The sequence below is a fragment of the Nerophis lumbriciformis genome, linkage group LG05 (genome assembly GCF_033978685.3).
Source record: "Nerophis lumbriciformis linkage group LG05, RoL_Nlum_v2.1, whole genome shotgun sequence".
In the NCBI taxonomy this organism is placed as follows: Eukaryota; Metazoa; Chordata; class Actinopteri; order Syngnathiformes; family Syngnathidae; genus Nerophis; species Nerophis lumbriciformis.
In genome coordinates, this window is record NC_084552.2 from 41,952,194 (window position 1) to 41,979,051 (window position 26,858).

General features: G+C 40.9%; 2 protein-coding genes across 2 annotated transcripts; one reads left to right on the forward strand and one right to left on the reverse strand.

The window, feature by feature from the left end:
- The first annotated feature begins 3,043 nt into the window (after window positions 1–3,043).
- LOC133606385 (coronin-2B-like) lies at window positions 3,044–11,309 on the forward strand. The gene is made up of 13 exons (XM_072913228.1): window positions 3,044–3,244; window positions 3,315–3,431; window positions 3,504–3,653; window positions 3,730–3,939; window positions 4,002–4,118; window positions 4,221–4,325; window positions 4,432–4,528; window positions 8,610–8,725; window positions 8,793–8,883; window positions 8,955–9,049; window positions 9,128–9,295; window positions 11,017–11,085; window positions 11,161–11,309. Exons 1-13 carry the CDS (start codon window positions 3,044–3,046, stop codon window positions 11,218–11,220), a joined length of 1,596 nt encoding a protein of 531 aa, XP_072769329.1. The 3' UTR covers window positions 11,221–11,309.
- Window position 11,310: 1 nt separating this feature from the next.
- LOC133606386 (acidic leucine-rich nuclear phosphoprotein 32 family member D-like) lies at window positions 11,311–26,059 on the reverse strand. Its single transcript, XM_061960256.2, has 7 exons — window positions 25,885–26,059; window positions 19,941–20,090; window positions 19,734–19,856; window positions 19,460–19,643; window positions 19,300–19,400; window positions 19,152–19,221; window positions 11,311–11,933 (listed from the first exon to the last, which is right to left on the reverse strand). The coding sequence occupies exons 1-7, from the start codon at window positions 25,936–25,938 to the stop codon at window positions 11,854–11,856; spliced, it is 762 nt and encodes a 253-aa protein (XP_061816240.1). The 5' UTR covers window positions 25,939–26,059; the 3' UTR covers window positions 11,311–11,853.
- Window positions 26,060–26,858: the final 799 nt, after the last annotated feature.

The window sequence follows — 26,858 nt, forward strand, 5'->3', positions numbered from 1 at the left end:
CATGCACTAGCCGTAGACAATAACCAATTAAAAGGTTCCGCCTGTTAATCATCACACTGTACCTTCAATAAAAAATATTAAAGAGGAACTGCACTTAAGCCCTCTAATCAGAATTAGTTGACCAATATAATATATACAGATGTCATTTTTTAATTTATCTCTTTATAAACATGCTGTAAAAATTAATATACTCTGAAACTATGTCTTATAATAGCCACAAACCGGAGGATACGTTTTTTTAATCAGTATATATTTTATTAGTTAAAAGGTTTTGTGGAATAGTAAATTAACAGAAGAGGAATGCAAGCAATGCATGCGTTTGCAAATGGATGATTGATTTCAACATTTTAGAAAAAACATGTAATTGAATAATTTTTGGAAAAATGCTAAAAAGCCCTTTCGATGCATTAAAAATAAGTTGAGTCGATTTAAGGATCTTTAATAGATTATATATTATATATATTTCACACCCTTTCAGTTGTTTAAATGGTACAGTAGATAGCAAGCGATGTATAAAGTGTCAGGCAGCTGAAAAAAACTCTTCTTCATTTATTGTGGGAATGTCTGAAAGTAAGAGTTGTGGGTCTGTTGTGAGAATTGCCTTAGTTGTTCCTCCTGGACCACCGCAGATCACACGAGAGCTGCTAATGTTAGCCAAGTTAACTGGAGACAACTGGAGTCGTGTATGAAACAAGCGCAGCTTCCTCATTAACATAACACGATGTCAGCGTTAAGGGCTTAACACCAACAGTGACCAAAGAATAGCAGAGCCGTTTAATTTTGCCATTCAGCGGAGTGGCCGGTATGAAAGCAGCGCTTTTCATGCTTTCGGACCTTACAAGACCTCTTTATCCAGTTTGAAAGCCAGAGCCAAAGAAAAGAAACGCACAGACAGTCGTAGCAATTTATTGATGACCCCAACGTTATTAAGTTAATTTATCGTTTGATTGACTATTGGCCCAGTCCTACAGTTGTATTACATTTTAATGCCTCTGGACATAGTATTTAATGCTTTTTAATTCGGGATGTATCGATATCAAAATCTCACGATACGATAGTATTACAGTATTAAGGCCACAGCACTATTATTGTGGTTTAGTCCCAAAAAAAAAAAAAAAAAAAAAGACTTAAAAATGCCATATTGTGTAAAATGAAGTGGCAGATTTTTTTTAGGATAAACACACTTACTGTAATTGAACACAAACATAATGTTAAAATGTTTGTATTTCTAGGTGCAAAGAATTGTGCAGTAACATCCACTGTCTCTCTCAACTTTTACTTTCTGAGAAGCAATGTCCTCTACAGTAGATATTTGTTCTATTAGTTTTGACAATGCAGTTTCTCACAAAAGTTAACTCACATTTGAACTTTTATTAATGTAAGTACCTCACAAATTGATGTTTAGCTTTGCTGGTTTAATCTTTTCTGGGTGATGGTAGCTTATCAAGTAGTTCACAGTTGCTTTCCCCTCGCCTTGACCGAGTCTGTTTTTGCTTGACAACGTGGCGCGCTTTATTACTTCTGCCAATAGAGGTTATGTTTTTGCTAGGGTTTATCTTTTAGCAGCATGACTTAAAAAGTTATGAACAGATTTTGAAAAAAAACAATTCTATCTACTACGAAGTGGAGCACACTTCAGTTTCCGCTTTCTCTTTTGCTCCACTCCCCCACATTGCAGACTCGCGCTGCGCAGAGGAATCTGGGCGATTATTATTTATTATTTTTAGACTCGCTAAAGTAAAAGAGACAGAAAAAAACTACACACCAAGTTTTCGTTTGATTCTGTCACAGCATAATTGATAAGATTTTGAACCCGAAATACCGCGGTATCTACAAAACCGTTACATCCCTATTTTCAATGCAATTTAAGCCCTAACTTTTCGCAAAATCAATTTAATGACTTTTAATCCTTTTTAACGTGAGGAGAGAAGAGTGTCTTCGCCTGCACAACAACTACGGCCCCAACCTCCAATTTAATCCAAGTCTACCACAACCACCGAAGGTCGTGTTCGTATTCACATAACAACTGCACACCTGATTCCTGTCTTATTGCTTAACCAGACTAGGCTGGGCTAAGTTAGGCTGTAACAATCAATTAGTGATCAGAAGGCAAAGTAATATTGGTTATTCCTGAGAAGAAATGAGAAGCAAAGTCATGAAGTAAACTGATCTTTCCAAGGTTGAGGAGCAATTTGTAGCAGGAAGTTAGAATGTCCTTTAATAAATATTTTATTCGACAAGTGAGCCGTCTCACATGATCAGTTTGTCACTTTGTGTGCTATTTATTATAGATGAGAACATTAATAGACAATTGGAGAAGGCAACTTTTCTGGAAATTGTGTGAATTCTGAAGATGAACCAAAATGAACGGAAAATGTTGAAACATAGAAAAGTGGAACATTTTTTGAATATGGCAAATGTTTAGCCTTGAATGTTTTGATGTTGGTATGGTTTGGGAAATGTGGAAACATTGCATTTAAGTCAATTGGAAATTTTGGACAAAAAAATTTGTATTGTGGGAAAACCAGAAATTCTGAAAACAGATAGCTTGAATGCTTTTGAATGAATCTTTTGATGTAGCAATGGTTAGACTAGTTTGAGAAGTGTGGTCGTACCAAGAGTTGCTAAGTTCAAAGGAATCTTTGACAGGAAATGTGCAATTTTGGAAAAAAGTGGAACTATTGTTACATGGAAATGTAATCCAAATGTCCTGAATGAGTTGAATTTGATGATGCTGGAATCAGCTGAGGAATATGGAACTTTTACAATTCATCTATTAATTTTAAATTAGATATTGTGTCGGAAAATGTAGAATTATGGAAAATGGTCATTTTGGAATGTGTTGGTAGAGCCATCACGTCTTCATTGAGCTGAACATTTTGTTTGAATCGGTTGAGAAATATGGAAGTAATTGAGCGTCAAAAAATGATGCAGAAAAACATGTCAAAGTTGAATAACACAAGATTGCATTCATAATGTGTGTTTATGCAACACACACACACACACACACACACACGCACACACCTGTGTACTTGTCTTCAAGATGTCGTGGCGCTCATCCTTCCACCACTCCAAGTTCCGTCATGTCTTTGGGAAGACATCCAGCAAGGAGCGAGGCTACGACGGCGTTCCCATCACACGCGGTGTCCATGACAACCACTACTGCTCAGTCAACCCGTGCTTCATTGCCATGGTGACAGAGTGTGCTGGGGGCGGGTCCTTCCTGGTGCTGCCCATCCATCACGTAGGCACATCTTCTTCATCATCATCATCAGCCAATAGAGCGAAAGATCAGGAATCCATCTCCCTTCCAGACAGGCAGAGTGGACCATCAGTACCCAAGGGTGTGCGGCCACAGGGCACGTGTTCTGGACGTCAAGTGGAACCCATTTGATGACCGCTGCATTGCATCATGTTCCGAGGACTGCATGGTGCGTGATGACCACTTCCTGGTCTCCTCTGTGGTTCCCATGGCCCTCATAGTTGAATGTTTGACTTCACAGGTGAAGATCTGGGACATCCCACTAAGCGGCGTCCAACGGAACCTAACGCAGGCCAGGAAGACGCTGATTGGTCACTCCAGGAGGGTGGGGCTTATTGAGTGGCATCCGACTGCTGAGAACCTTCTACTGAGCTCAGCTTATGACTTCAAGGTCAGGCGGCGGTCTGAAGGATCATGTATTGTACGTTTTTTTTTATTAAACAGGGTATCTTCTGTCTTGGCCACAGGTCCTCCTGTGGGATGTGTCTCAGGATGGGTCAGTGCTCAGGCGCCCGGTGCGTGTGGTCATGGCACCCATCTACCCGTCATCATCACGCTTCCCCTCAGAGAAGCTGCTGCTGTCTGCCAGCTTCAACCAGGAGGGAAGCCATTTGGCGGTGGTGTCCAAAGACAGACGCGTGCGAGTGTTGGACCCTCGGACAGGACAGGTTATCCAGGTGTGTTTTCTGCAGAGAGGAAGCCTGATGAAAAAAAAATATTTTGTGCGTTTCCTCTGCAGGTGTCCTGCAATAAATCTCACAAGGCAAACAAGGTAATCTACATGGCAGGCCTGAAGATGCTGCTGAGCACCGGCTGCTCGCCCTGGAACCATAGACAGATAGTGCTGTGGGACCCGGTAAGGACGTCTGCAGAACTTGCTCTGAAAACAAAGAAAAAACTGAAGCAGAAACCTGTATCAAGCAGGAAACATGCAGCAGCGACTTCTTTTTGTGGGCAGGACGACTTGTCGGAACCTTTATATGAAGAAGATCTCGACGGTTCTGCAGGAGTTCTCTTCCCATTCTTTGATCCAGACACCAACATGCTCTACCTTGCTGGAAAGGTGAGTCAAAACCATACTGAGTGACGTAATGACAAATCTCACAACTCTTTTCTAGCGTCACAGCATATGCAAACAGGTTAAAGGTCAGCGAAAGTGTCTGTCACAGGGTGACGGAAACATCAGGTACTACGAGCTGACCTCTGAGAAACCTTACATCAGCTTCCTGACCGAGTTTAGGTCGCCGCTGCCTCACAAAGGACTTGGTGAGACCTGGACCAACACTAAAAATACACTCACACACTTTGTACTTTAAAGGCCTACTGAAATGCGATTTTCTTATTTAAACGGGGATAGCAGGTCCATTCTATGTGCTATACTTGATCATTTCGCGATATTGCCATATTTTTGCCGAAAGGATTTAGCAGAGAACATCGACAATAAAGTTTGCAACTTTTGGTCGCTGATAAAAAATCCTTGCCTGTACCGGAAGTAGCAGACGATATGCGCGTGACGTCACCGGTTGTGGAGCTCCTCACATCTGCACATTGTTTACGATCATGGCCACCAGCAGCGAGAGCAATTCGGACCGAGAAAGCGACGATTTCCCCATTAATTTGAGCGAGGATCAAAGATTTGTGGATGAGTAAAGTGAGAGTGAAGGACTAGAGGGCAGCGGGAGCGATTCAGATAGGGAAGATGCTGTGAGAGGCGGGTGGGACCTGATATTCAGCTGGGAATGACTAAAACAGTAAATAAACACAAGACATATATATACTCTATTAGCCACAACACAACCAGGCTTATGTTTAATATGCAACAAATTAATCCCGCATAACAAACACCTCCCCCCTCCCGTCCATACAACTCAAACACCTGCACAACACAGATGTCCAGAATACTGTGGAATTTTGCGATGAAAACAGACGACTTAATAGCTGGCCACTATGCTGTCCCAAAATGTCCTCTACAATCCGTGATGTCACGCGCAGGCGTCATCATACCGAAACGTTTTCAGCAGGATATTTCGGCGCAAAATTTAAAATTGCACTTTAGTAAGCTAACCCGGCCGTATTGGCATGTGTTGCAATGTTAAGATTTCATCATTGATGTATAAACTATCAGAATGCGTGGTCGGTAGTAGTGGGTTTCAGTAGGCCTTTAAAATGAAATTTAGCCATCTTATTAGCATGCTAACCACCAGACACAAAATTCTTAAAATACCAAAACTTTAACGCAGCTCAAAACTAACTTATGAAATCTTTAGCTGGATTTAGCTACTAGGTGACAAAAGTTACTGTTAAAAAAGCCTTTCATTTGTGCAACGTGCTATGTTAAAATGCAAAATACCCAAGCTTAGTCATATATTGAGTATAATCCATCTTTCCATTTTCTACCGCTTGTCCCTCTCGGGATCACGGGGGGTGCTGGAGCCTATCCAAGCTGCATTCGGGCGAAAGGCGGGGTACACCTGGACAAGTCGCCACCTCATCTCAGGGCCAACACAGACAGACATTTATTGTTAGAAAATGAGACAAAATTACACAGGACCTATAACAACAGACATAAACAAAGCTAGTCGTAACATAATGGGCAGTAAAAAGAGCCTTTAATTTGTACCACAGGCTATGCTAAAACATAAAATACTTAACTTTAGCCAAATGCTAAAATATAGATCCTGTCAGAAAAGGATTAAAAATGACTTACACATGAACTTTAGCTAACTGTAGCTGCCAAGACAAAACAATGCTAGTCGTAACATAATGAGCTGTAAAAAGGGCATGTCATTTGTGCAACAGACTATGCAAAAATATTCAATATTTAAATTTTGCTTCATGGTAAAATGGAGCCTGTCAGAAAACGCTAAAATAAGTATCTACACATTAACTTTAGATAGCTGTAGCTGCTCAGTGTAAAAAAAACAAAAAAACTAGTTGTAACATAACGAGTAGTAAAAATAACTTTTCATCTGTGCTACATTAAAATTTACACTGTAATTTCAGCTACATGCTAAAAGAAAATAAAAAGGCCTTGCACAGGAATTTTAGCGAGCTGTAGCTGCCGAGTGACAAGAACAAAGCTAGTTGTAACAAAGAGTTTTAAAAAAGCCTTTTATTTGTACCATTTGCTACACTAAAATATGAAATGCATTAACGTTAGCGAGCTGTAGCATGTAAGTGACAATGACAAAGCTAGCAATAAAAAGAGCCTTTTATTTTACTAACAAGTAAAAAATACTGTTATTTCTACCATTTGCAACGCTAAAATATAAAGTAGCGTAATTTCCAGGCTTTGGAGCGCTCCAAAATTTTATAAAGAAATATGTTTACATATATGAACCGCATATAAAGTAGCATAATTTTTGGGCTAGAGGTCACCAAATTTGAGAAGAAATAAATATTTTTCCATATATTAGCCGCACCGGACCATAAGTCACAGATATATTCCAGTACAAAAGATTTTGTAAATGTTTATTAACATACCTTGATTGTTTCCAAACAGTGCCTATCACACAGCAGTTAAACAGCTGACCAAACAAAACAGAAGTCATCGTCATGGACCCACTAGCTGAGGAAGCTAGCGCTCCAATCAGCTTAACAGACTCAATGGCCCCCTTTACACGGCACACCATTTTAAGCATATGTGGCGCAATAATTTCAAAAACGCATCACATTTGCTTTTTTTTTACTACATCATAGATTGCCACTCACTGCAGACTTTATAGGAGCCAACAAACATAATAAAACATCACTTACTTTACAAGGTCGGCTGTCATTAGAATGCACACTGCTAAGATGTTCATAGATTACCATTTAGATGAAGAATGACTCATGATCCTCGCAAATAAAAAGGGGAGTGGAACCAATTTAAGCGTCTTTTCGCGTCGCTCTCGCCATTTTTGGGTCTAAATTGGCTGTTAAAAGTTTACCAACATACCAAATTCCATCCTTGTCTTTTCTATTACCCAGGTGAGAGGCATGATTTATGTTCTACACTAAAGTTTGACGAGCAAGGAAGCAGCTGATCAATCATTTCAACATTGACACAAGCTTGTGATCGCAGCGCCTCTATAGTTTGTCTGCGTTAGCGATTACAATAACAATATCACTAATACTTGGTTATTATTCAAGTCACAAAATGTAAATGAGTATTGTTGGCGCTTTTTGGATGGTTATTTATTGGGTTTTATGGGCTGAATAGAGGACCTCCAATTGGCTCCACTGTAAGTGAAGACTAAACCTGCAGCACCTGCAGTGAGCGAACTCGTGCATAAGATGGCACCATAGCACAAACAATAACACATCTTTTCATTAAAACTATTTGTTGAATACAAAACATTACGGCTGTTGGCAAAGAGAAATCTATAAATTAGCCGCACCATTTCAAAAGCTGCAAGGTTAAAAGTGTGGGGGGAAAAGTAGTGTCTTATATTCCGGATAATACGGTACTTGTTTGTAACTTCCTCACAGTAACATTTTTACAGCAAACACAAGAACACCACATGCTCTTTCATATTACCATTAATGTTTTAACAGAAAACATTGGTTTGACAATTGTCTATATTTTTCACAATTATGTTTATGCAATACAATTTTTTACCGTCTCAAATAAAAACATTGCTGTTCACGGCGGTCACTCAACCGCTCTCAACACGTATGCGCAGAGAGCGCGTGCACACATACAAAAGCAGTCCAAGAGAGGAAACAATTAATTTGCAGTCATGTTGTTAAGATAGAATATGAATTCAATTTTTTTTTAAATGTAATATACTTACCTTTAGCTACATACTAAAATATAGCCTGTCAGAAAAGTTTAAATTCAAAACCAAAATGGCATATAAACTTTCGCTGCAAGGTAAAAAGAGCCCTTTATTTGTGCTACGGCGTGGCGCAGTGGAAGAGTGGCCGTGCGCAACCCGAGGGTCCCTGGTTCAATCCCCACCTAGTACCAACCTCGTCATGTCCGTTGTGTCCTGAGCAAGACACTTCACCCTTGCTCCTGATGGGTGCTGGTTAGCGCCTTGCATGGCAGCTCCCTCCGTCAGTGTGTGAATGTGTGTGTGAATGGGTAAATGCGCTTTGAGTACATTGACGGTAGAAAAGCGCTATACAAGTACAACCCATTTATCATTTATTTATTTACTTGTTACGCAAAAATTTTAAATACCTAACTTTAGCTATATGCAAATAGAGCCTGTCAGAAAAGAATAAAATGTGACTTAGTTAATCCACTTAACTGTAGCTGCCATGTAATAAAAACAATGCTAGTTGTAACATAACTCATCCACAAACAGCCGTTCATATGCTCGACATGCTACGCTAACATGTGACCTCCAACATACCTCAGCAGTGATGCCAAAGCGTGGCCTGGATGTCAACGCTTGCGAGATTTTTAGGTTCTATCGTGTGATCGCAATCAAAGACCTGGTGGAGCCACTGTCTATGATCGTACCGCGAAAAAAGGTGGAGCTCCTCTTTCGGACTTTGTTCAAAAAGGCCAAGGATTAAAACCTCATATCCGTCCTGTCAGTCAGGCACCTTCCACGAAGACCTGTACCCGATGACAGCAGGGAACACGGCCGCAATGACAGCTCAGGAGTGGCTGGCTGGAATCAACAGAAGTCAGTACGCAACTTGACTCAAGATAAACGACATTGGTCTAAATGACTCAGATGAAATTTGGGTCCAGCAGGCCCTGTTCTGATATCTTTACGACCCAGCGCTAAGGTTGTCAACCCTTACCCTGAAAGCCTTGCCGACCAGAAATGGTACCAGCATGGCCCGAAGGTACCAACTAGTACCAATACGGCTGCTCCATCAATCAACACAACTTAGTGAAGGAATTTCCTTACTGGTTCTCCATAGAACTTTCTGGAGGAGCAGCTGGCCTACCAGGATGCAAAATATCGAAGGGAGGTCAACGAGCTTTCAGGGTGGCAGCCGGACGAGACACAGGCATCACTTTGGACATACGACGTCATGCCGCACTGCTGCGAGCCTGCAGAGAGGCCGCCGCCCACAACCGAGGACGAGGTAAACAAGCCCTATGATGCCATGAATATACTTTGAGAACTATTGCATCGCACTGGTAAAAATTGCTCCAAACCCTGTTGTATATTTGGCTCCTGCCCACTGGAGGTTACTTTTAGCATTAAAATAATTTTGACATCACAAGAAAAAAATTCCTGTTAACTATGGCTGGTTGAGTCAAAATGTATACAGTATTTTTCGGAGTATAAGTCGCACCGGTCGAAAATGCATACCAAAGAAGGAAAAAAACAAGTCGCACTGGAGTATAAGTCGCATTTTTTGGGGAAATTTATTTGATAAAACCCAACACCAAGAATAGACATTTGAAAGGCAATTTAAAATAAAGAATAGTGAACAACAGGCTGAATAAGTGTACGTTATATGACGCATAAATAACAAACTGAGAACGTGCCTGGTATGTTAATGTAACATATTATGGTAAGAGTCATTCAAATAACTAACATATAGAACATGCCATACGCTCCTAATTGCTAAATCCGATGAAATCTTATACGTCTAGTCTCTTACGTGAATGAGCTAAATAATATTATTTTATATTTTACGATAATGTGTTAATAATTTCACACATAAGTCGCTCCTGAGTATAAGTCACACCCCCAGCCAAACTATGAAAAAAACTGCAACTTATAGTCCGAAAAATACGATACTGACATTTTGAAGTTTATGTTGAGAGTAGGGCTGCAACTAACGATTAATTTGATAATCAATTAATCGATTAATAATCGGATAAAAGAGACAAACTACATTTCTATCCTTTCCAGTATTTTATTGAAAAAAAACCAGCATACTGGCGCCATGTTCTTTCAACTTGCCAAATAAAACCAGGAAAATGTTACAAAAATGCACACTTTTGACACCCCTGCTATAGGTAATAAAAAATTAAATCTGATAAATCTATCAATAAAAAGCAGAGCCTGACGACGCATGCGCGTTTATCACAACTCTCTCGCGCTCTCTGTCTCTCCCTCCCTCACGAATGCTGCTGCGCGCACAACTTGTTGTGTTTTTAACCTTCTTAACCTTGAACGTACATAGAAAATACACGGAACCCTAACTCAAAATGCTGGACATTTGAGGCATTTAAGAAACACCGCCCGACAGCCCCGCAAAAGAGGACGTATGGTCAGGACCTAGCCCGGTTTCACCGGACATATGCTCTTTTGCTAGCATGCTAACATCTAACGGGCTACGATAGACTGACCATACGCCCTCTTTTCACCGGACATGTCCTCTTTTGCGGAGCTCTCAGGGTGGAGTTCCATAAATGCCTCAAATGTCCGGCATTTTGAGTATTGTTTACACAACATGCAGTACGCTACTTAATATGTCCGTGTGAAAACTCATTCGGTACACCTCCGCACCGAAACGAAACCCCCGTACCGAAACGGTTCGATACAAATACACGTACCGTTACACCCCTATTATTTTGATTATTGTTTCTCAGCGGTTTGTAAATGTCGCAGTTTATAAATAAAGGTTAAAAAAAATACAAAAATATAAAAACGTAGCCTCAGCGCATGCGCATAGCATAGCATAGATCCAACGAATCGATGACTAAATTAATAGCCAACTATTTTTATAATCGATTAGTTGTTGCAGCCCTAGTTGAGAGTTATTGGGTCATGGTAACAACAATCTGATTGAACACCAGTGATGTCACCATTCAGTTCTTGAAAGCCATTCAGGTTTGTGCTGCTCTCTAGCTCCTTGATGCGTTCTACAAACAACAAGATGAAATCCGAGGTCTGCGAGAAGAACTAGACCAAAAAGATGTAAGTATGCACAGGTGGCCTTTTTACATTGTAACTACCACTATTGCTAATGTGTCGCTTGTTGCTCATTGACAGGTGAGAATCGCTCAGCTGGAAGAGGAAGTCAAAAGCAGCAAAAACCAGCAAAGCTGCTGACAGCTTATGTCTCAACAGAGGACCACCTGAATTTGTCAATTCTGTGGACTTCAGGACCAATAGAAATGAATCCAAATTGGGAGACAAGAGCAAAACGTTAAGATTTTATTTACAAAGTCCTTTTTGTATTTTTTTTGGTAGTTTTTGCTTTAACTTACAGAAAGTAAAAATACAAAACAAAAAACTATAGTCAGTGTAAACGGCAAACAGGGCGGGGGGTGAAAAGAGCCCCCAAAGAACAAAATGAAACCATCCTCAGGAAAACAAAGATATTTTTAAAAACTTTGTTGGCAAGGGAAAAAAAAATGATGAAACTTTTTTGTCCTGAGCGCTTAGCCTGCGGCGGAGAGGGGCAGGATTGATTACATCACAGCAGGGGGTGAGGGGGGAATGGTGCAATGACATCCTCTGATGTTGCATAATTAATTTGTCTTGGCAAAATCTAAAAAGTGACTTCAAATATTTTATGATTGATGAACTTCAAGTCCTGAGAAACTTTGTGATGTCCATAAACACTTGATCACATGACTATGGGCAGGCATCTACTTAAGTTTAGGGTTTAAAAAAGTGGGGTACCAGTTAGAGAAATGGAATGCAGCTGTTGGGGAGGTATGGAGGACGGGCGGATGGGAGTTAATCATCTTCTTCATCGTCGTCCTCATCCTCAGGGTCCCTCTTCCGCTTCTCTCCTTTGACTGGGGGCGGGTCCTCGTCTACATAGACGACAAAATGATCGTCAATACTCACCAACATCTTTAAGTACCAGTAGAGTAAAAAATCAAGTTGACTATATATGCTTAATTGTGTTTCATTGTATCAATTTTAACCACATTAATTTGTATTTACAAACCGCAAAGTATGTGAAAATAGCATCTAAACATCACAAAATGCAGCAAATTCAGTCTGCCATTTTGAATACCGTATTTTCCGCACTATTAGCCGCACCTAAAAACCACAAATTTACTCAAAAGCTGACAGTGCGGCTTACAACCCGGTGCGCTTTATATATGGATTAATATTAAGATTCATTTTCATAAAGTTTCGGTCTCGCAACTACGGTAAACAGCCGCCATCTTTTTTCCCCGTAGAAGAGGAAGTGCTTCTTCTTCTACGCAAGCAACCGCCAAGGTAAGCACCCGCCCCCATAGAACAGGAAGCGCTTCTTCTTCTACTGTAAGCAACCACCCGCCCGCGTAGAAGAAGAAAAAGCGCGCGGATATTACGTTTCATTTCCTTTGTGTGTTTACATCTGTAAAGACCACAAAATGGCTCCTACTAAGCGACACGCGTATAACACAACAGCGCTAGCAAGCGAACTTCACCTGGATGATTTTAAAGGTGGTGCTTCTTGGTGTTTCCGGTTCATGAAAAGACGCAATCTCTCCATCCGCACACGGACTACTATTTCACAGCAACTGCCTAAAGACTTTCAAGAAAAGCTGGCTACTTTCCGTGCATATTGTAAAAACAAGATAGCTGAAAAAAAGATCCGGCCAGAGAACATTATCAACATGGACGAGGTTCCACTGACTTTTGATATTCCTGTGAACCGCACTGTGGATACAACGGGAGCACGTACGGTGAATATTCGCACCACAGGGAATGAAAAGTCATCCTTCACTGTGGTTCTAGCTTGCCATGCTAATGGCCAGAAACTTCCACCCATGGTGATATTCAAAAGGAAGACCTTGCCAAAAGAGACCTTTCCAGCCGGCGTCATCATAAAAGCTAACTCGAAGGGATGGATGGATGAAGAAAAGATGAGCGAGTGGTTAAGGTAAGTTTACGCGAAGAGGCCGGGTGGCTTTTTTCACGCAGCTCCGTCCATGTTGATATACGACTCCATGCGCGCCCACATCACGCTGGTTTTTAATATATTATTAAAGTTTGACTGACCTATCTGACGGTTTTTTTGACATTCCTTTAGCGCAGTTAGATGCGGCTTACAACACGGGGCGGCTTATAGGTGGACAAAGTTTTGAAATATGCCGTTCATTGAAGGCGCGGCTTATAACCCAGGGCGCCTTATGGTGCGGAAAATACGGTATTTGGTTCCAAATATCTTCAGGAATTTCCGTGAAATTCTACATCACTGTAGTAACGCTTCTGCACTCTGACCATATTATCAGATCACTCATACTAGGGCAGGGGTCGGCAACCCGCGGCTTCGGAGCCGCATGCGGCTCTTTGATCACTCTGATGCGGCTCAGCTGCATACTTGCCGACCCCCTCCGATTTTTCCGGATTTCAGTGCCTCTCCCAGGACAAAACATTCTCCAATTTTCACCCGGACAACATTATTGAGGGCGTATACACAACATTGTGTACGTATATATATGTATATATATGTATATATATATATATATATACACACACACACACACACACACACACACACACACACATGTATATATATTAGGGTTGCAACAACTAATCGATTATAAAAATAGTTGGCGATTAATTTAGTCATCGATTTGTTGGATCTATGCTATGCGCATGCGCAGAGGCTACTTTTTTATTTATTTATTAAATTTTAATTTTTATAAACTTTTATTTATAAACTGCAACATTTACAAACAGCTGAGAAACAATAATGAAAACAAGTATGGTGCCAGTATGCTGTTTTCCCCCAATAAAATACTGGAAAGCATAGAAATGCAGTTTGTCTCTTTTATCCGATTATTAATCGATTAATTGAAGTAATAATCGACAGATTAATCGATTATCAAATTAGTTGTAGCCCTAATATATATATATATATACACACACACACCAATCATACTGTCTGTATATATGGCATGATAACTGCAGGAGATTTACGTGTAACAGGAGTGACTGATGAATGTGTGAAAATATTTCCCGGTCTTATTCTTTTATTTCTGTTTTTCAACATGACAATGAGTTGTTTTTTTGACAAAATATTTTTGCTGTAAGAAATGTCACACATTCTGCTGTATGTGTGCCTGGTTTCCTTTTTTAAGAAACATTTTTAACATGTGTAAGCTGTCCAACATTAGTGGAAGAAATCCCTAAAATGCAGTAGAAAAGCATAAAAGCTAAACACACAATACAAACACTCACAATATGACTGATAAAAAGTTTTAAAAAATTAATATGACAGACCACCTCAAAAAACTTAATGGAATTTTACAGCCTTTTCGCTGAATAAAAAACATGTACATAAAAATAAATGTGAGTGAATGACTCGTTTGACATTAGTTTTGAAAATAAAGTCAGCTTGATTTTAAAAGCTTTGACATTTGTGTACATTTCATGAACAAACTGCTCTTTGCCTTGTAGCTTCACATTCAGCTCATTCATGAGTATGTCCACAGCAAACGCTATATCACAAAGCCACTAAGATCGGGGAAAGTGTCAGCTTTTTAAAGATGCTCCAAAAATTAGATCATCTCCTGTTTTAGCTCTCACACACATTGATATACTTTACCCAAACTTAACCAGCGCACATTGGAATGGTAAAGCAAGTCCTGGTGGTCGGCGTCAGTCTCTTCAAGAAATGTAATAAACTGACAATGGTGAAGTGCCCTCCCCGCATAAAGTTGCAGTGCCCTCCCCGCATAAAGTTAACAAGCTTTATAACTGGCTTCACTAGTGGTCAAGCTGCAATACAGATAAGCACAGTGCCCCCTGGTGGATTTTGCAGTTATAAAGTACCTCGTGTTGGGGGTTGTTTTCTTTCACCCTCTCCTGGATAATTTTTAGTAAGTCTATGTTTTTTCCTGTGACATTTGGCGACCCATCTGTGGTAACGTTAGCGAGCTTACTCCAAGGCAGTTTGTGCTTCATGACGATTTATGACACGCTGTTGAATAAGTTTTCTCCTCAAATTTTTCCATTTGGGGATTCCATGGCCAAAAAAACTCCTCAGTTATCTCTAAATTGTCATTAATACCCCTGATTAAAATCAAAAGCTGAGCTATGTCCCGAATGTCATTACTTTCATCCAGTGCCAAGGAATAAAATGTAAATGACTGTTTTTTTGATGCGCTTGCTTAGCTCCACACGGCAAGTCACTGTCCTGCGTGATAAGCAGTGTTGGGACTAACACCTGTAACGCCGTTACTATCGGCGGTAACTAGTAATCTAACGCGTTATTTTTTATATTCAGTAACTCCGTTACCGTTACTACATGATGCGTTACTGCGTTATTTTTTATGTAGTATCGGCTAGAAACTGAGAAGATCTGAGTGTTGCAGCGCTGCTGAAGAGGCGACAAAAAAGAGGCGCGCCGCGCGCTGTCTGTGTGTACGTGTGTGTGTGTGAGTGTGTGTGTGTGTGGGAGGGGGCGTGTCTGTGTCTACTATCAAGACGTCATGGCGAACCCCGAAGCAGAGTTTCTTAAAATGGAGATATTTTCAGTACGTTTCTTTTATCGACCACAAAGAAAAGAACATTTTAGTTGAATGTAAGTTTCAAATATGCTGAAACAGCGACAAAAACAACATGCTTCGACGAAGCTAGTAAAGAGACACACACTTCACCTCCACCTCCAACAGCGGCTGGATTTTAATGAGGCACTGCACACTGAAGGTACACACACACTCTGTCAATTCTCTTATATACTCTTTCATTTTAAACTTTTAGAGTGTTTGATTATCACATCACTCTAAATGTTTAGACTATAAAGTTCACAAACCTAAAGAGGGATACTAGTGGGCCAGGCTAATATTTCCTTTTCTCTAAACTAAGTGGGGAAATGTGTAGAGTGTTCTGGGCTTCAGACATGATTTTATTTCAGAATTCCTTGAGAAAACGCCTGGTTAGGCTTTATGTATGTAGTGTGTGCCTTTCTTGTTTTACAGCTATGTTGTTATTATGCTGTTTGTTACTTACCGTATTTTCCGCACCATTAGCCGAACCTAAAAACCACAAATTTACTCAAAAGCTGACAGTGCGGCTTTTAACCCGGTGCGCTTTATATATGGATAAATATTAAGATTCATTTTCATAAAGTTTCGGTCTCGTAACTACGGTAAACAGCCGCCATCTTTTTTCCCGGTAGAACAGGAAGCGCTTCTTCTTCTACGCAAGCAACCGCCAAGGTAACCACCCGCCCCCATAGAACAGGAAGCGCTTCTTCTTCTACTGTAAGCAACCACCCGCCCGCGTAGAAGAAGAAAAAGCGCGCGGATATTACCGTACGTTTCATTTCCTGTTTACATCTGTAAAGACCACAAAATGGCTCCTACTAAGCGACAAGGATCCGGTTCATGAAAAGACGCAATCTCTCCATCCTCACACGGATTACTATTTCACAGCAACTGATATTCCTGTGAACCGCACTGTGGATACTGTGGATACAACGGTAGCACGTACGGTGAATATTCGCACCACAGGGAATGAGAAGTCGTCCTTCACTGTGGTTCTAGCTTGCCATGCTAATGGCCTGAAACTTCCACCCATGGTGATATTCAAAAGGAAGATCTTGCCAAAAGAGACCTTTCCAGCCGGCGTCATCATAAAAGCTAACTCGAAGGGATGGATGGATGAAGAAAAGATGAGCGAGTGGTTAAGGGAAGTTTACGCGAAGAGGCCGGGTGGCTTTTTTCACACAGCTCCGTCCATGTTGATATACGACTCTATGCGCGCCCACATCACAGATGGTGTCAAAAAACAAGTGAAGCACACAAATACAACACTCGCCGTCATTCCGGGTGGATTAACCAAAGAACTCCAACCGCTGGATATTGGTGTCAACAGCGCATTCAAATCACGACTGCGAACGGCGTGGGAACAATGGATGACCGAAGGCGAACACACCTTCACTAAGACAGGCAGACAGCCCCGGACGACATACGCCAACATCTGCCAGTGGATCGTAAATGCCTGGGCAGATATTTCGGTCACAACTGTGGTCCGAGCTTTCCGGAAGGCAGGATTCACAGAACTACTGGACAACAACAGCGACACTGACTCCGATGACTTCGACGAGACGGAACCGGCCATTTTGGATCCCACATTTGCCCAACTTTTCAATTCGGACACCGAAGACGAAGAATTCGAAGGATTTACGAATGAAGAATAACTTCAGAAAGTGAGCGCTATGTTTATTTTGTGTGTTGTGACATTAACGTTCGAGCAACATTATGTTGCTATTGCTCTGCACTATTTTGAATTTTACTATGTTTGTGATTGCACATTTGCGTACATTTTGGGACAGAGTTGTTAGAACGCTGGTTTTTAATATATTATTAAAGTTTGACTGACCTATCTGACTGTTTTTTTGACATTCCCTTTAGCGCAGCGTAGGCGCGGCTTATTGTCCGGGGCGGCTTATAGGTGGACAAAGTTTTGAAATATGCCATTCATTGAAGGTGCGGCTAATAACCCGGGGCGGCTTATAGTGCGGAAAATACGGTATGTATGTTAAGTTGCAGCTATTTAAAATAGTTTTGTCAATTTGTTCTGGTCTGAAACAAATTGGCCCTTTAAAACATATCTTTGTCTTTGTGTGTTGTATGTAGAGCACATTGCTTAGCAGAATTCAGTGATGCAAATGCATGTCAAGTTGATCAACAGATTGTATTATTCTCCAGTGCAATAACAGTACTAAAATGAAGGCTAAAAGGGCATTAAATGGAGCCTTAAAAAAAATAAAAATAAAAATATATAAGTAACTAAATAGTTACTTTTCACAGTAACGCATTACTTTTTGGTTTAAGTAACTGAGTTAGTAACTGCGTTACTTTTGAAATAAAGTAATTAGTAACTGTAACTAGTTACTGGTTTTCAGTAACTAACCCAACACTGGTGATAAGCAATTTTTTTTCAAATTTGCTCTTGCTCTCAGGGCACAGAACACCTGCTGTATCCACCATTCACTCTTTCAGAAACTCTCCTACAGAAAAAGGCTTACTAATTTGAATGCCAGTAGATAACTTGCCTTATGCTTGATTCTTGGATGGTAGTTCGTCAGATAAAGATGTTTTGCTGAGCCTGCAAATTCACCTCCAACTTCTGAACACTAGCGGTCCGTTCCGGCATTGACTGATTGTTTGCATAATTAGCGTGCTTGGTGGAGAAATGACGACTTACGTTGTATTCCTTCAAAACCGCGACGTATTCTTGGCAAATAAGACATACAGCCTTTGACTAGACTTCAGTGAAAAAGTATTTAGTTGCCCATTCCTTATTTAAACTCCTGGCATTTGCTGTCAACTTTTCTCATTGTTGCAAATTGGTTCTGCTGTCAGAGCAGGAACAGTACAAAAATAAAGTGTACCTGAGCTGTGCAATCAATCAATCATACTGCAGTCCTATTGCGCCACTTTGTGGAATTATTTGGCAGTACAGGACAATTCATGTGGTCCTAATTATTACACAATCTGCTCAATTGTTTTATTTTTTGGCGTGCCGGATCAAAAAGACAAACGGTCCGGATGTGGCCCGCCGTTTGCCCACCCCTGATCTAAACGGAATTATGTGAGCATCCCGTCGGTCGGCCTCCTAGCGAGAGTGGAAATCTTACAGTCAGGGTTTGTGTATATGTTTAGCACATAGAAATGCTGCTGATGCTATTGTTTCAGTAAAGCTCCATCCATTTAGCACTCGGCCTCTAAAACTTATTGCTCCTTGTCTTTGTGTTTGGGCTCAAAAATATAAGGTTCAAGATCATAATGTTTCCAAAAGTAATCGTTGTTGGCTCTCAAAAAGTCTGCTTGTTTAGCAATATTGTTGATGGAGAAGGGATCTGTGGTTCCCAACAACAGTTCACGGATCACGTGACTGGGTGGGGAATCACTGAGATTTATACAATTTTGATCATACCGTTTTATTCGCAAACTTTGTAAATATTTTGGTGTCATAAATCAGATACGGTAAATAAGATAATAGCCTCAATATAGAGGCAACTTGTTTTTCCCACTCTACTGGTACTGAACATGCTCATGTAAGGGGGAACGCGTACTGACCATCATCATCATCGTCCTCTTCATCGTCCACGTCTTCCTCACTGTCAACATCTCCGTTCACGTGTCCATCCTACCAAAAGGAATGTCAAAATTTCACAAGGCTGACTTAAAACAGACTTAACCGCGAACACAAGCACAAACTGTTCACCTCGTCATCGTTGCTGTCGTCTTCGTCGTCGTCGTCCTCTTCGACCTTCACGTCCTCATCGTCTTCCTCCTCCTCATCCTCAAAGTCTTCCGATTCGCCATCTGCAATAGAGAGAAGAGCCAAGACATGGTTGGAGGCAACCAAATAGAAGTAAACTCACCTTCGTCATCCTCCTCGGCCCCGTCCACTTCGCCTTCTGAGTCAGATGCCTCGCCGTTGTCAATGTCAAAGCCGTCCAAGTAGGTGAGGTTGGGGAGGAGCTTGAAGATGGATTGCCTGTAGTCGGCCAGGTTGGTCACCTCGCAGTTGAAAAGGTCTAAACTCTTCAGCTGAGGCAAATTTTTCTAGCGGAGGAAAAAAAAATATGAGCGCCCATTCCTGTACTTTTCATTTCCCAATGCGTAAAAAAAAAAAAGTAATTAAAAATGACCCACCAGTGGTTCCAACGTGCTAATGTCTTTAAACTTGTTACCGCTAAGGTGAAGATGCGTCAAGTTTTTCACACGCTCTGCCAGAACTTCCAGGCCACCCGATATTCTGTTATCACTCAGCTCCAGCTGCAACAAACCACATGCACCAATGATAAAGCAACAATTACCTTCAAAAAGTAACAAAAAGAACATCAGAGAATGTTTTGTCACCTTTTTGAGTTTGTCCAGTTTGGGGATTTCTGCGACACTGGTCAAGCCCACATTAATGAGGCTCAGCATCTCCAGATTACAGAATTCTTCTGTGATGCCTTCAACCTTTCCGTCACTTGAGCGACAGTTATCAAGAATCAGCTCGTGGACCTGAGTGCAGTCAGTTTGGGGTCAATTTCACTTTCCAACCAATGTTTAAAAAGATATTAACTTGGAGTGCGTTTATAATTGTAGTCCGTTACTGTGGTACGGTAGTAAAAAAAAAAAAGATACTTGGTTAGGTACTTTAGGTTTAGTCTCTCATTTAAGCATAGGTAGTTGTGCCTCAATTGGACTGCATATGTGACATGTACATTGTCCAACGACAAGCTCTCTCACAGGTGGTCTCTGTCGGCCTGTACTACTAGCAAAGCACATGGACTCAAATCTGTTTTAACACACTCTGAAACCCAGCATTCCCAGATGCAGCTGTGCGACCTAAAGGCATTTATTACATTTTTGCAAAAACATCCAATACGGCCACCTTATATTTACCTCCGGCTACGCAAATTGTTAGTAGTAATAGTATTACAAACTTTGAAGCCAAATACACAGGCCAGGCTTTTTTTTTTTTAAATAACCGAATGTGATGGAGTGGGTCCATACACTTTTAAAAATACTTTTCATAAGAATGAAAAGATTTACTCCACATCATCGAAGTGGACTTTAAGTACCGTATTTTCCGCACTATAAGGCGCACCTAAAAACCACAAATTTTCTCAAAAGCTGACAGTGCGCCTTATAACCCGGTGCGCTTTATATATGGATTAATATTACGATTCATTTTCATAAAGTTTCGATCTCGCAACTTCGGTAAACAGCCGCCATCTTTTTTCCCTGTAGAACAGGAAGCGCTTCTTCTACTACGCAAGCAACCGCCAAGGTAAGCACCCGCCCCCATAGAACAGGAAGCGCTTCTTCTTCTACTGTAAGCTACCACCCGCCCCCGGAAGAAAAAGAAGCGCGCGGATATTTCGTTTCATTTCCTTTGTGTGTTTACATCTGTAAAGACCAGACTACAAAATGCACGTACGGTGAATATTCGCACCACAGGGAATGAGAAGTCGTCCTTCACTGTGGTTCTAGCTTGCCATGCTAATGGCCAGAAACTTCCTCCCATGGTGATATTCAAAAGGAAGACCTTGCCAAAAGAGACCTTTCCAGCCGGCGTCATCATAAAAGCTAACTCGAAGGGATGGATGGATGAAGAAAAGATGAGCGAGTGGTTAAGGGAAGTTTACGCGAAGAGGCCGGGTGGCTTTTTTCACACAGCTCCGTCCATGTTGATATACGACTCTATGCGCGCCCACATCACAGATGGTGTCAAAAAACAAGTGAAGCACACAAATACAACACTCGCCGTCATTCCGGGTGGATTAACCAAAGAACTCCAACCGCTGGATATTGGTGTCAACAGGGCATTCAAATCACGACTGCGAACGGCGTGGGAACAATGGATGACCGAAGGCGAACACACCTTCACTAAAACAGGCAGACAGCGCCGGACGACATACGCCAACATTTGCCAGTGGATCGTAAATGCCTGGGCAGATATTTCGGTCACAACTGTGGTCCGAGCTTTCCGGAAGGCAGGATTCACAGAACTACTGGACAACAACAGCGACACTGACTCCGATGACTTCGACGAGACGGAACCGGCCATTTTGGATCCCACGCTTGCGCAACTTTTCAATTCGGACACCGAAGACGAAGAATTCGAAGGATTTACGAATGAAGAATAACTTCAGAAGGTGAGCGCTATGTTTATTTTGTGTGTTGTGAAATTAACGTTCGAGCAACATTATGTTGCTATTGCTCTACACCATTTTGAATTTTACTATGTTTGTGATTGCACATTTGCGTACATTTTGGGACAGAGTTGTTAGAACGCTGGTTTTCAATATATTATTAAAGTTTGACTGAACTATCTGACTGTTTTTTTGACATTCCCTTTAGCACAGCGTAGGCGCGGCTTATAATCCGGGGCGGCTTATTGGTGGACAAAGTTATGAAATATGCAATTCATTGAAGGTGCGGCTAATAATCCGGTGCGCCTTATAGTGCGGAAAATACGGTACAGTTTAATCTACAGTCGAAAAGAGTTGTAGTAGTACAATAGTATGGCAGTACATATCTTTACATCTGATTGAGTCCACAACATGCCTTTGTCTTTAATTTGTTAATTGTAATTCAAAATATACAGTGCATATAGTTCTAAAAGCATCAAACTGCTTAAAATGCTTGGCTTTTTTGCCTCAAAGCCTTCTTGAACCACAGACTTTTTATTTTGAGTTTGTAAACAGTAAAAGATTGTTGAGAGGCCAGGCCAGCAACTTGAGGGATCCAGGTTCGATCCCAGCTTCCGCCATCCTTGTCACTGCCGTTGTGTCATTGGGGAAGAGACTTTACCCACCTTTCTCCCAGTGCCACTGAAACTGTGACGTGCTGTCAGAGGAGGCAAGTGAGGCAGTGCCTCACCTTGCCACCAGGTGGCTTAACCATAAAATGTTTAAAAACGAATAAAATAAAATAAGTTTTAATATTTCTCTTTTGGTCTATGCTTTCTATGTGATTTTGGTGTGGTTCCTGTATATTTTGATCATTTTCATGGTCAAAATTGCGGAAATTCTGTGTTTCTTGATCAAAATAACGCAGCAGACGAGAAGTGAGGCAGACACAGGTGGTGCCTCCACGGCTACACACAAAGTGTATTGCGCGTGTGCGTGCTTGTTGCCACGGGGAAAAGGCAGGCCATGAGGCAGCAAGTACCTCTGCCTCAAGGTAGAGGGCGATATATTGTCAACTTGCAGTTTAATGCCTCAGCAGTACTCTGACTCGCCAAGCGGGGGCGACACATGTCTCTCCAGTGGAAGCCAGACTTTTTTTTTTAAACTGTATTTATAACAAACATGGAGCTGTTGCCCCCGCGACCTGATTCCGGATAAGCGGTTGAAGATGGATGGACGGGGATGGATGGCATTTTTATTAGAGTAAGCCAGCGTTCGTGGGTGTTTTTTGTCAGATGCAAAAATATTGTTTTATTGCTTGGAATGAAATGTAATTAAATGAATGTGTCTGCCAATATGGAGGATTATATACTGTATCCAACATTAAATACTTATCTATACTGGACTTTAAGATAAAATGAATGATCATACAAAGTACGTTTTCATGGAGGATAGCTATTGCTAACCTGACTCTCGCCAGATCCTTGTAGTTCGCTGATCTCCATACAAGGATCTGGAATCGAGGGCATTGCAAACTCCTTCAAGATAGCAAAAACAATGAACCAATCAGGATCGCCGGGCGGGATTTCATAGATGTGACGTAGCGCCGAAGCGACTGTTTGATTCAAACAATGGCGGCACGCAGCGAGTCGCCGTGTACTGTCATTGATTCTGCTATTGCAACTGTTTTGCGACATCGATCATCTACTGACATTGCTGCATTGTTTCAGTAAAAGTTCTCTAACTTTTTGCTCTGTCGTTATCCAATATGTCGGCTGTTCTGTTTTGGATTTCCCAGCGTCGCTCTCATCAGCGTCACAGGTTGATTTCGATGTGAGTGGTTGAAGTAGCACGTCATTCAGGATAACGGATAAGTGGTTTATCCAATCACATACAATGATTTTTTTTATACAAGGCCCCACCTTCTGAAATACATCTCTTATTGAGAAGTCCCAGATCCCTGTGTGGAGCTCAGTGAACTACCGTATTTTTCGAACTATAAGTCGCTCCGGAGTATAAGTCGCACCAGCCGAAAATGCATAATACAGAAGGAAAAAAACATACATAAGTCGCACTGGAGTATAAATCACATTTTTTGGGGAAATTTATTTGATAAAATCCAACACCAAGAATAGACATTTGAAAGGCAATTTAAAATAAATAAAGAATAGTGAACAACAGGCTGAATAAGTGTACGTTATATGACGAATAAATAACCAACTGAGAACATGCCTGGTATGTTAACGTAACATATTATGGTAAGGGTCATTCCAATAACTATAACATATAGAACATGCTATACGTTTACCAAACAATCTGTCACTCCATCCGTCCATCCATTTTATACCGCTTATTCCCTTCTTGGTCAGGGGGGGCGCTGGAGCCTATCTCAGCTACAATCGGGCGGAAGGCGGGGTACACCCTGGACAAGTCGCCACCTCATCACAGGGCCAACACAGATAGACAGAGGAGTTTGCATGTTCTCCCCGTGACTGCGTGTGTTCCCTCCGGGTACTCCGGCTTCCTCCCACCTCCAAAGACATGCACCCGGGGACAGGTTGATTGGCAACACTAAATTGGCCCTAGTGTGTGAATGTGAATCTGTCACTCCTAATCGCTAAGTCTGATGAAATCTTATACGCCTAGTCTCTTATGTGAATGAGCTAAATAATATTTGGCATTTTACGGTAATGTGTTAATAATTTCACACATAAGTCGCTCCTGAGTAAAGTCGCACCCCCAGCCAAACTACGAAAAAAACTGCAACTTATAGTCTGAAAAATACGGTACAAAGATCTGCCGAAAGTCAAGTTAAACTATTGCTGCTTCAGATACAACTACAGAAAGGTAAGATACACTCACAATACTTGATGTATTTTGTTAAAAGCAAATGGGACCAAAAAGTATTTAATAACAACCTTATGATAATAATAACAATAATAATAATAATAGATTTTATTTGTAAAAAGAACTTTATATTGAGTAAACAATCTCAAAGTGCTACAGTGTATTAAAAAATAAAAAATGAAAATTTTTGGAATCATTTATTATGATATCATTATGATAACACTTATGAAAACGAATAACTCCCTTCTTTTTTCCTGTTACTCTAATGTGCAACCTAAATCATCAATGATTAGAGCTGCATATATGAATTTAAGTAAATAAAAATAAAAAAGAGGAAAAACAACTCCAAAAGTATCTATGCCTCATCCGGTGTTTAGTTCACCGAACGTCACCGCACTCAAACTTGTTTAAATGTAGTTTAAAGATATGGATAATGGGTTTCACAATGAACAGCACTTTAATTCTCTAGAAGAAAAGCGCTATGTAAATATAATTCGTTACACATAACAAATATTTGTGAAAATAAACACAAACGATACAGATACGCTGACTTGGGTGACATCCAATTGGAACACATCCCGGGCCGCGACTGTTTGTAAACTCCCAACGTAAGTAACCATGCCAAGCTAGCTTGCAGTTAGCTACAAATAATGTGGTGTTGGTTGATATTCTATCCATCGAGGGGAGAGAAATACAATTTGGGAGCGCTAAGTAGTAACAATATTAACAGGACGGTGTGTTATTAAGAGTTATAAATGGCAAGGCTCAAAATAACATTCTGCTAGCTAGCATTAGCGCGCGGCTAACTACGCGCCCAACCGCAACATGGACGCGGGCTCCAACTAATTCCTGGAACACAGCATGTAATTTATATGTATGATCCTAAAGAATGACGTTGACAGAAGCAACCCATTTTAAAATACATATTTATACTAAACATTATACGCTATTATTGACATTGGTGTAATAATGATTCTTGTTGTTTATGTTAAAAGCGCATTCGACACCAATCACCATTCCTCCTCTACGCAGCCCGACTAGGAATTAGCCGGTCTCGGCTGACTTTACACAAGTTAACGTTGAGCACAATAAAGAACATGGCGCCATGCGTTTGAGCAGCCGGGCCACGCATAAACGACGTCATAGTAAAACAGTAAATATTTTTATTCAACTTATTATCCCTGCCGGCTTGACTTCCCAGTCGGTGTGTATCTAATCGGAACTCCCCCAAGAAGTGCGCCATGTGCTCGCCCCGCTTGGCTCCCCCAGTCGGTCAAGACTGCATGGTTACATGCGGAGACCAAAGAGCTTAAAAAAACACTTCAGCTTACGTCTTCCGGTGCCCGCTGGCCCAGCTCCGACGAGACCAATTTCTTCAGGCCCATGTCCTCTGTTTCGGCTTCAGTGCTTATCTCTGTATGGAAGAACTTGTTCGTCCTTCTTGTCTTCTTGTATGCCAACACGCTGCAGCAACGGCAAAGTTTTGTTCGAAACACACAACTTCCGGGGGACGCCTTCAAAGTATGACGACACCGCAACAAGACGAGTGATTGCGGTCGAAGTTACAAAGTACTTTAACTTTATTTTTTAATTAATATTATTATCACCAATAAATTAATATTGTTTTTAAAAACATTGCTTTTTAAAAAAAGGTGTTTTATTTGAGCCTTCAAAAAATGGTACTTGGACTCTCGGTCTGTAATTGTTCTAACACTGTCTAACTTGATCGTGGTGAGACGTTACGGTTCAGTGTGGACAAGTGGGTCAGACGTTAGAAGCGTCCTAAACTAGTGGTGCCAAAGTCACGGTCCGCGGGCCAGAACCGGCCCGCGAATTAATTATCTATGGGCCCCGGGATGATATTTGATTAGTATTAGAACCGGCCCGCAGGCCACAGCCGCCTGCTGCTGTTTTGCACGCACCAATACTCCATCAGTGTTGGCGTTAGGAATTTTCAAAATGGGTCTCAGGGACCCCATCAAGTCATAAAATGGGTTCCCACTGTAAACTTTTAGGGATCCACTTTTGTGTAACTGTTTTAAAAACAAATGATAAATGTATGCATTATCCTGTTATAGCTCACATTCTATATTGTGTTTTGGAAAAAGGTTGTCATAAACGTTACTTAATTCATAAAAATAAAAATAAAAATACAAAAGAAAACACATTTTTATGCACATGAAAATGTATTCAGTCACAAACATTCATTCACTTTCTTTTTTCCTTCATGGATCTAAACTTTACCGCGGCCTGTATTTTTTTGTATATTTTTATTGGAATATTTTCAGAATGTGTCTTTTCTATT

Coding starts and splice junctions, on each gene's coding strand:
- LOC133606385 (XM_072913228.1), top strand. CDS start 3,044: ATGTCGTGGCGCTCATCCTTCCACCACTCCAAGTTCCGTCATGTCTTT. Junction 3,654..3,729: donor GCTCAGCTTATGACTTCAAG/GTCAGGCGGCGG, acceptor TCTTGGCCACAG/GTCCTCCTGTGGGATGTGTC. Junction 8,884..8,954: donor GCTGGCTGGAATCAACAGAA/GTCAGTACGCAA, acceptor TGGGTCCAGCAG/GCCCTGTTCTGATATCTTTA.
- LOC133606386 (XM_061960256.2), bottom strand. CDS start 25,938: ATGGGCCTGAAGAAATTGGTCTCGTCGGAGCTGGGCCAGCGGGCACCG. Junction 19,401..19,459: donor GGCCGAGGAGGATGACGAAG/GTGAGTTTACTT, acceptor TCTCTATTGCAG/ATGGCGAATCGGAAGACTTT. Junction 11,934..19,151: donor AGAGGACGATGATGATGATG/GTCAGTACGCGT, acceptor TCGTCTATGTAG/ACGAGGACCCGCCCCCAGTC.